Below are 10,652 nucleotides of genomic sequence, written 5' to 3'. Positions count from 1 at the left end.
GAACTAGAGGAATGTTGTGTGTCCCATCGGGTGCTGTGCTGCACCCTGGCTGACTCGCTCCTTCTTTGTGATCCTTCTGCGAGGGCATGTCCAATTGTCTACAGATGGGCTTTGTGTCTCCACTCAGGCCCCCCTAGTTTGCATTGGGTCTTCTGATTCCTGGAACCTGATTCTGTTGACACCTTGTGATCACACAGGTTGGTGTGCTTCCTTCCATGTGGGCTCTGTTGCTTCTCAGCTAGATGGCTGCTTGTTTATCTTCCAGCCTCTGAGACCCCAGACGCTGTATCTTTTAATTGCTGGGATCCATCAGTTTCCTTCACCACATTTGTTTATGCACCCAGTTTTGTCTTCAGCAATCATGTTGGGAAGGTGGGCATCGCAGTTTGCCAGGTTATTAGAAAAAAGTGTTCTTGCGTAGAGGGAGTACTTGAGTAGAGGCCCAGTGTCCGTCTGCTACATTAATACTTACCATATAAATATATGTACATAGACCTGCAGAGGATACTTGGTCTGTATATCGAATTGATCTGGTAGGTTTGTGACCGCTGTGCACCTCATTCTGGGGAGCAGCGCTCGGCCGCTGGTCTCACCTTCTTGTGTTTGCTGTCCAGTTCACCATGGAGGCGATGCAGGTGCTTCCCATGCACTTCACATGCATAGTGATGCGGTTTAGCACCTAATGCTATAAAATGTGACGTGTTCATTGCCTTTCCCCCTATTTTTCCCTCCATGTCACAGTTTCTCCTCTTTACTTTACACATCTAATACCCTCTTGTTCACCCCAACTCTAGCCCTTAAAAGCCTGGTTTGAGAAGCTATTTGGTAGGGGCCAAGCAGCGCCAGAAGAGTAGGAGCTAGAGGGGAAAGAGAAAGGATCTTCATTCATGGGCCCAGCTTTTTCCAGGTACTAGATACCTGACTTTGCATGACATTGACAGTTTTATATTTTTGCCCACTTGCCCTCAGGCTAAAGTGAGCTGAATGAGTTTAATATTAAATTTAACAATATGCATTTTACAAAGAACTTTGTTTGTTCAGTGCCATTTTTAGGTAGATATTATTACTACTGTTCTACAGATGAAGAAAATTGGGTTCAGAAATTTTGTGACCAACCTAGTATCACTCAGCTAGAGGTAGAACAGAGTCTGGAATCCATTTCCTTTTGATACAAGATTTGGTGCATTTAATAGTTATTAGATACGGGATTCGGTAACATCCTAGTCTCTTTCTAAGACACTTCTAACAAAAAGTTGTAGATTTTATGTTGTTCTAGTCCATTTCTATTCCCTTCATTCTTAAAAAAAGCACAAAAAACTCAAACCAAACGCACTACCATTGAGTCAGTTCTGACTCAGCAACCCTATCGAGAGCAGAGAGAAACTGGTTCTTTGGGTTTCTGAAGTGGAAAATTGTTTTGGGCACAGAAAGCCTCATCTTTCTCCTGTGGAGCAGCTAATGGGTTTGAACTGCTGGTCTTATGGTTAGTAGCTCAACACACAAGCACACTGTGCCACCAGGGCAGCTCATTCTTTTTTAAAAAAAATCAGAAACCTTTATTAAACATCCAAATGTGAATGAATCTATTATTTCTTAACATATCTAGATTTCTTCATCAGTTTTATTGGCATATAGTTTACTCATTCTTCAAAGAGGAGTACAAACGAGTATTACTCTATACATTTTAGACATTATTTTGGGTAACCGCCCTGGCATCATAGGAAGAGCCCTGGACTGGGCACTGGGAGGCTGTGTGCTTGTCTATTCTGCTTCTGTAAGTTGAGGTAAATAATTTTCCTTCCATTTTTGTGTGTACAAAATGAAGTGTAAGGTCTTAGTCAATAGTAGCATTATGTGGTTTATGATAGTAGTAAAGTTTAGCAAAGTATATGAACATGTTATTTTTCTGAATAACTCTCACACTCCTGTTCTTGTGTGTGTGTGGGCATGCATGTTCAAACACACTTCTGTATTTCAGTCAGCTTTAAGGTCTTGAGATATCAAATTTGTTTATTTTACATCATACTTTCTTTGTTTTTTAGGACTTTATATTTCTGCCTGTAGGTCTTAGTAATGCTTTCTATTATCTTTTACAATAACACTTAATAGCTGATTTATTCAGCTTGTGATCTGATACTGTTTTTTAATCCTTTTCACTACACTTGTCTTAATTTATCTTTGTTCATTCTTATTCTGTTGTATTACATGCTTAATTGCATCTTACTTTGTAGACATTTCACTAGTCTAATGTAGTAGAAAAGATTTTGTTGTGAGCTTGTGAGTTCTTACAGAGTAGGTTTTTAGCTGTAATCCTATTCACTGACTCAGTTGAGTTGGGATGAGCAGTGAGGGTTGAAACATTAGAATAGTAGACTCCTTGTTTTTTGCTCCTTTTTAAAAAAGCACTATCTGTAAATAAATTTGTGCTTATTTAATACCACTGATGCTGCCTTGGGTTTCCTTAGTGAGGAACAGTGTTATGTCCAGCCAGGATACCGCATGCATTTAGCTGTCATGTCATACACCAATGGCCAGCAAACTGGTCCAGCTTACCAGGTTCCCTTTTAAAATTATGCAGGGGCCTTAAAATGGGCAGGGGGTGTCATGGGCTGGTGGATAATTATACGGGATCTAGAAGTGAGTTAATGAAAGACTGGTCTCCAAAACAACTCCCACACTTACCCCTGCTGCTCTTGAGCCAATTCTGACTCATATTGATTCTCCAGGGGATTTCTGAGGCTTTACAAATCTTTAAGGGGAGCAGCCTGCCTCATCTTTCTTCCCTGGGACAACTGGTAGATATGAACAGTCAGCCTTGTGGTCAGCAGTCCACCACTTACTCTGAAGCGCCACCAGGTCTTAAATCTTCCCAGGAATGAAACAGCCTTAATTTTCTTTGACGGGAACAGACAGCCTCATTTTCTTTGGGGGGGTTGTTGTTGGTTTGGGAGCCTTAAATATAAAATTGGAAAGATTACTTTGAGGATTTCTTTTTTATAGGCACGTTCTTTGTTAAGCTGGAAACCTTTTAGTGGATTCAGAGACTGAAATATTGGCTTCTTAACAAATAAGTTAAAAAAATTAAACAGCCCCTTTGTCTTACTTCATTTACTGAACCCATTTAGCGCACCTTTTAAGGGACTAACTGGTTTACCAAGGTAAATTCTGCTAACATATTGCCTGTCTTAGTGATAGTGATGAACTTAATAGGCATAGCCCCAGTATAGCGGGGTTCTTTAAGAGGCTGTGTCCGGGACTCATGTCCATGGTTAACTCTGAGCCACTCCGTGCTCTTCTGGTTGTGTGTGAAGAACATTTCTTGACACACGTTGTTGGGTAGATTGTGTCTTTTGTTTTTTTTCTAATTTAGAAATTTCACTGTTTGAGAGTATACAGAACTCAACACAGTTCTCCAAGTAACCATGTCTTACTGAATTCTTAACCAGTTTTGTGAAAGTCTAAATTCAAGAATAGGAGAATTTATGTAATGGGAACATTGTAACAGGGCACTCTTTATATTGGCGTTGTGAGCAGGCCTGGCTCATCCGCTGCAGGATCTTTGGATCTTTCCCCTAGACATGAAAAGCAAAGCACTCCTCTTTGAGAGTGTTTGCGCCTGTGGTCACAGTTGTAGGGTGCTGTATGGTCAGCATGCTTCCCTTAAAAGAAGTCCTGTTAGCCTAGTAGATGACACGTTGAACTGCTTAACCAGAAGGTCCACAGCTTGAAACCACTGGCTGCTCCTCAGGAGGAGGAGGAGGCTTTCTCTGCCCTGCAGGGTGGCCCTGAGCCAGCACTGACTTGATGGCCGTGACTGGAGTTTTGAAGTCTGTGCTTCATTAAGTTGGAGGCCTGTTCATGGCAAAATACTTGTTTTTGGAGCCTGTCAAGATATTCTATTAACTTTGTAGGAAAACACAGATTTTAATTCGGGAGAATGGCTGTTTCGAGTCTGATGTCCAGGGGACTTCAGCTCTCCAACGCTCCATAGGCAGTATGGAGAAGCCACTATTTCAAAGGCCATGGCACTGCTTTGTTGGCTATGCAGTCATCGGCCTTTCAGTCGTTGTTTTGGATTGAAGGAAAGGATTTTCCTTTTCTCATTGGAATTCACAATTTGTATTTACAGTAATGAGTTCAGTAAACAATTAAATGTATAACAGCAGTTACTGAACTTGAGTTATGGTTTAGCCATAGATATGCACGGGTGCTTCAAAAAGTTCATGGAAGAAAGGAATGAAAAGAAATTGGAATTTTTCCACTATGATATCTCATCACTAATTGAGTTTCTAGTACGTCAAATCTAGTTGTAGTGTATTTTTTAAAATACCAAACCATAACTTACATGTTTCTTTGTAGAACTGAATTATTGTAATGTATGCTGCTAGTCCACGACAAATATTAAACTCATATAAACAATAATCATTTAAATCAATAGTAGTTGTTAAAGTTTAGTAAGATAGGAGTTACAATGACTGTATCTCAGGAGAGTATATTCAAATTTATATACAATCTTGCCTTGAATTAGACCTTAAAATTAAAGAGAAATGTGTATTATTAGAGTTTTTCAAATATGCTGATTGAAAATATGCCTTTTGAATTGATACAGATTTTCAGCTTAGAGTCTTTTAGGTTTCATTCAACTTTGTCAGTCCTGCATAGGACCAATTTACAAAATGCCACATCGTTATTGAAGCAGGATAGTAATTTGCTATTTATTTAAAACTGCTTCTATACTATAATTATTATATAGTGTACCTAAGCACATCTTTTTTAGTTTCTGGAAGTATAGTTGTAGTCCACAGGTCTGGCCTCCAGAAGTAGAATCAGCTAAAGAATATACATAAATTATTTCCTGTTTGCTTTCTGTCCTGTCTTCTGTAAAGAAACAAATGTTGGAGTAAACCTTGAACATGAGAAATGTTCTCAACCCTTTTCTGGACAAAATCATTATGTGGCTTTGTCTTTCACTTACTTTTTTGTGAATACATTCCAGTTTTCTAAATTGTATAATAGTAATCCAAAATTATGTTTTCAAAAATAATTTTGTTGTTAAGAATATGCACAGCAAAGCACATGCCAGTCCACAGTTGCTACATGTGCTGTTTTGTGACATTGATTGCATTTATTGAATTATGTACTCATCTTCACCCTTCTCTTCTGGATCGACCCCCTCTTCACTGTCCCCTAAGGTTCTTGCGTAGTCTTTTGAGTTGTTGTCCGCACGAGCCCATGTGTCGTTGCTGCGTGCCATCCAGTCTGTTCCACCTCTGTACAAAAGCACGAAGCATTGCCTGGTCTTGTGCATCCTCAGAGTTTTGTTGTTTAAGCCCATTGTGACCACTGTCAGTGTTGTTCAGGGCCTTCCTCTTTTTTGACCCTTTATCACAGAGAGTTCCTAAAAGAGCATAAGGCTCAATGCAGATATTTTTTGTTTAAGGTTTAAAAACATTTTCAAAGGTTCTTCTAATCTTTTGACTCCAAGATGTCTATAGTCTACAAGAATTTGAAATTCAGATGTGCATTCCACCTCTTTTTTGGGGTATGGGGTGGGGGGTATAAGAGAAAGTTTTATGTAAAGGGTAATTGTACATTAAGAAAGCATCCCAACCCAGCATTCCACCTCTTTTGATAAGGATTCTTCTATGTAATCTCTGATTAAAATGTTCATTAATGCTAGTCCAGCAAAGAAGGTAATTGTTTGTGGAAGCTGTTAGCCACACACTTCCTCCTCTTCTGGACTGCCCTTCGTTGTTCCAGGTAAATAGACACCAGCTACCTTGGACGACCACTTACAATCTTGTAAGACCCCCGGCACCACTCATCAAATAGAAACACTTGGCATGTTACAAGGGGGCTTCAAAAAGTTCACGGAAAATTCCATTGTCTTATTTAATATAGATAGTGAGTTAGTTGAGGGCTTACATATCAGGTCATCATTTTTGCATTCAACAACTTAGCGTATCAACCCTTCCCATTCCATTATCTTTAATTCCATTTTCCACAAACTTCTGGCTTCTTCGTATTAGGCCAGTTAGCTGGGATGCACCATGAACCCCAAACCCCCAAAGCACGAACCTGAGTCCTTTGAGAGAGTTTGGTGGTACTAAGCAGCGTTAGCAGCCTCTCATTTTGTGTCTTCGTTTTGTCAGTGTTGTAGCTAAAGCTACACACAACTTTGCCATTCACTTCTTTATGTAGAACTTACTGACAGTAAGGACAGAACTGACAGTGCAGCCCTAGCCTTCAAGCAGTATTTCCATCGCCATCAAGTGTCCCCACTTTTGACCCTCTCCGTTTCACTGCTGGTAACCACTAATAAATGTTGTTCTCTTTACATTAGCCTTTTATTTCCTTTTTAATAACGAGGTCGTACAGTATTTGCCCTTCTGTGATTCACTTGGTTTGCACAACAGAATAAGAGCTAGGAGTCAGCGCTGACTCGATAGCAGTGATTTTTTTTGCTTGTTTGTTTAATGTCTTCCAGCTTCACCTGCATTGTAGCGTGTGTCCAGACTTTCTTACTGGTTGAGTAATACAGTATTTTATTGTGTATATGTCCTCTGTCTAGTTTATCCATTCATCTGTTTGTGGGCATTTGGATTAGTTCTATCTCTGGGCTGTTGTGAACAGTGCTTTGATGGTGTCCATGTCTCGCTGACTCTCTGCTTTCAAATCTTTGGGGGTATATGAGGGGGCCTCAAAGGCTTCATGGAAAAATTGCATTATCTTTGAAGTCCATTTTCTCTCTTTAAAATTCCATTGTATATCTAGGAGTGGAATTTCTGGGTCACAACGTAATTCTGGTTTTAGCATTTTGAGGAAATGCCATGCTATTTTGCCACAATGGCAATATCATTTTCATTCTCACCAACAATAGATATGAGCTCCAATTGCCCCACCTTTTCACCAACATTCGTTATTTTTTGTTTTCTTCTCTTTTTTAATCTGAGCTCTTAGACGTGAACTGGTATTTCATTATAATTTCAGTTTGTAGCTCTCTGATGGCTGCTATACTGCATGCTGGCTGACTCATCCCTTCCATGAGACCTTCTGTGAGGGCATGTCCAGTTGTCTACAGATGGGCTCTGGGTCTCCACTCTGCTCCCCCTCGTTCACATCAATATGACTGATTGTTTTGGGTCTTCTGATACCTGATTCCTGATCCCGTTGACACCTCATGGTCACACAGGCTGGTGTGCTTCTTCCTTGTGGGCTTTCTTGCTTCCCTGCTAGATGGCTGCTTGTTTAACATCAAGCCTTTGAGACCCCGCATGCTATATTTTTTAATAGATGGGCACTAAATGTGCTTTCTTCACCATATTTGCTTATGCAGCTATTTTACTCCAGCGATCGTGTTGGGAAGCAGGATAGTAGTTTACTATTTATTTAAAACTATGTATCTATACTGTAATTATTCTGTAGTATACTTAAGCACATCTTTTTTAGTCTCTGGACGAAGTATGGTTGTAGTCCACAGGTCTGGCCTCCAGAAGTAGAATCAGCATCACAGAATGTCGGGTTATGAGAACAAAGTGTTTTGTGTGGAAAGAGGACTTGAGTAGAGGCAGAGTGGAACATTTTTTAAGAGCTTTGTAGTCAATGCTGGAACTTTGTTCATGGGTACCATTAAAATTTTGAAAGATAATAACAATTGTGCAATCTATTGGGGTTATGAGCGGGGGAGGTGGGGGAAAAGAGGAGCTGATACCAAGGGCTCAGTAGAAAGTAAACGTCTAGAAAAGAATGAAGGCTACATATGTACAAACTTGCCTGATTTAGTCGATGTATGAATTGTGATAAGCTGTACGAGCCCCAATAAAATGATTAAAAAAAAAAACTTTGAAAGAATTACTTTCCCTTTGATACATTTATATTTTAGACTGAAGAAATAAATTGTTCAGCTGCTGCCAAGTGGGTTCTGACTCACAGTGACCCTGTGTACAACAGATGGAAATACTTCTGGACCTGTGCAGTTTTTATATCTATATCTGTATAAATCATTTTATTGGGGGAAGTTCTATATTTTAACATTAATTTTGTACTGAGTTATCTTTGAAGGCTAATAAGCAAGAAAATGGTTTTCTCTCCTTTCTTTTCCCTGAATCAGGAAGCTCTGGAGGAATATGTGAAAAAAGTAAGCTCTATTCAGACGGTAAGAAGAAGTCCTTAAACACTGGGATCATTACTGTGCAGAACTATGGGTCTCACGTGCCTCCCAAAGTCTCTCACATCACTTTTGCTCATGAAGTTGGACACAACTTTGGATCGCCAGTAAGTGTTATTAGGTTTTAAAAACTCACAAACTGTTAGGGTAACTTTTATTTTTAGAGGGATTTGTTTGTTTATAATAAAAACAAGTACATACAAATGTTTCATTTTTCTATGCTAGAATAAAGCACTGCATTTGACCACACTGATAGGGAGGAAGCTAAAAATATTTGTGATTAAAATAAGTAAAAGTAATGGTTCCGTCAAAATCTTAGAAAGGCAAGAAGTTTTGTTCACGGTACACCTCTTGGTCTTAGGACTGAGCTGAATACATATTTCACTCAATTTTTTCCCCCCTCCCGGCTCCTGCGCTCAAATATTTTTAAAATGAGACCCACTCATCATTGTTTACAAAGTACACTTTATAGCAAATGGTGGAGTATTTTATTATTGTTTTGTTTCTGTTAAAGCATTCTTGTCATTTGCGTGATTTGTGTTTTTCTGTATTTTACTATGAAAATGTCCTGCCATACACAAAAAATAGAGAGAGTAGCATAGTGAACATTTGTGTGTCCCCCTCTAGGTCAGGAGCTGGCATCTCTTCTTGTAAAGGATCTGTTTGTAAACATTTTAGACTTTGGGGCAACGTTTGATGTGTGGTTGCCATTTTCTTATTTTGATTTACAGTCTTTCAAAGGTGGAAAAACCATTCTTCGGGTTGATGACTAGGTTGAAGTGTGCCACAATGGAGCCTTCAAGTCATGGTGACCCCACATGCAATAGCATGAAGTAGTCACCACTGTCACGTGCCATTTTGTCATTGAGCCTATCGTGCCTCAATGGTATTTGTTGTAAGGAGGCGTTCCCTTGCACTTTCATTCACTCTCACCTTTTCCACACTTGGTGCCCTCACCCAGCGAAAGAGCTCTTCTGAGGACAAGTCTAAACCAAGTGAGTCAGGATACTCTTTTGTGGTCCCTTGGCCAGTTTCTGGACGTGGATTGCCAACTCCTATTAGTTTGTGTTCGTCTAAAAGCTCCGCTGAAACATGTTCTCTGTGGGTGACTATGCTTGGAACAAAAGAGAACACTACCACACAGAAAGAGAAAACTTGGGGCTGTGGGTGAGAGGAGCCAAGGACAGGGGAATTGGAATGGGCTGGGTGCCCCCTCCCAGCCAAGGAGGTCATATGGGGGAGGTGTTGACAGCCTGGCCTTCACTACATTCTTTGCTGGCCTAGAAGATGGGGTCAGGGCGCTTGACCAAGAAGGTGTTCATCTTGGTTCAGATGGTGGCTGGGTCAGTGGTCCTGGGCCTGGAAGGAGTTATTGCAGGCACAGAGGGCAGCTGGGGACAGGGTGGTTGGTTCTGTAAGGTGTTCCTGCTCGCCTAAAGCTAACTGGGGGACAGGTTGCCCGTGTGACACTCCATGGTCTGCTGCTCTGAGGAGGTAGAACGTGTACATTCCATGCGCAGTAGCGTGCACCCACACCTGCGCCTGATCTACTTCCACAAGGGTGTACCTGCAATCTCAAGACAGCAGTGGCTGTGTGGGGATGCCATTGGCCACTGAGAGGATGAGGGTGGGGCCGGGCCATACTTCTTGTCATCAGGGAAGTGTAGGGAAGGGGAGGAGGACCATACCTTTCTGGTCAACAGCACCGGTGTGTGTGCTTGAGCTGCCCTGGAAAGTAGCTGCTTCCAAACGTGAAAAACGGCCGTGGTGTCAGGCTAGCTTACAGTTCATCTGCTCCATCTGCCTCCTCTCTCAACAACCTTGGTCAGCTTCTTTTCCCAACTGGTATTCATTCAATCCATGTCTCTACCCTTTACGCAGAAGCTCAGGTTCCCAGGTTATCATTCATATCTCTTGTATCTTTATTGTAGAGGGACTAGGTAGCATGTCTTGCCAGAAGTCCACAAATCCTATTTCCTTTCAATATTCTCTGAGTTTGGGGAACAAAAAAGTCTGAAGGAATAAGATCAGAGCTATATAGTGGGTGGGGGACAGTTTCCCAGTGAGATTCTTCTAGGACAGCCTTTGCTACCCTCAGAGAATGAACAGGTGATTGTCATGATGGAAACATATTCCTTGGTGCAACTTTCCTGTTTGATTTTTGTTTACTAATGCAGTTTTTCATTTCCTGATCATAACCCCGCTGATCGTACTGTGTCCTTTGAGAAAATCTATGAAGATGACCCTGTTGGAATCCCCCAGAAGTCAACGCTACTCTGAGTTGACCTCTGCTTTGAATGTAGTTGGCCTAGCAGATCCCGCTGGAGCCCACTGCTTTTATTTGGCCTTTCTGGGGGGCAGGCACCATAGCTAGAATAAGACAAATGTATCACTGCCCACAGCTGTATTAGTCTAGGTACTTTGGAGAAACAAATCCACAGCAACTCATGTATAAGAGAGTTTTATGTAAAGAAAGTGTGCATCA

The 10,652-nt window shown here is 40.9% G+C and overlaps 1 protein-coding gene across 1 annotated transcript in view; it reads left to right on the top strand.

Moving 5' to 3' along the window:
- Positions 1 to 10,652, top strand: part of ADAM10 (ADAM metallopeptidase domain 10) — a 102,078-nt gene that overhangs the window by 58,739 nt on the left and 32,687 nt on the right. The window contains exon 8 of the mRNA XM_004709452.4: positions 8,111 to 8,274. Within this exon, the coding sequence (XP_004709509.1) occupies positions 8,111 to 8,274 (164 nt within the window). The remainder of the gene's footprint in view (positions 1 to 8,110; positions 8,275 to 10,652) is intronic.

This window comes from Echinops telfairi, unplaced genomic scaffold, assembly GCF_000313985.2.
Source record: "Echinops telfairi isolate 266 unplaced genomic scaffold, ASM31398v2 ScPeMD7_8;HRSCAF=38, whole genome shotgun sequence".
Classification (NCBI taxonomy): Eukaryota; Metazoa; Chordata; class Mammalia; order Afrosoricida; family Tenrecidae; genus Echinops; species Echinops telfairi.
The sequence above is the reverse complement of the archived record's forward strand: the minus strand, read 5'-3'. Positions and strand labels throughout refer to the sequence as shown.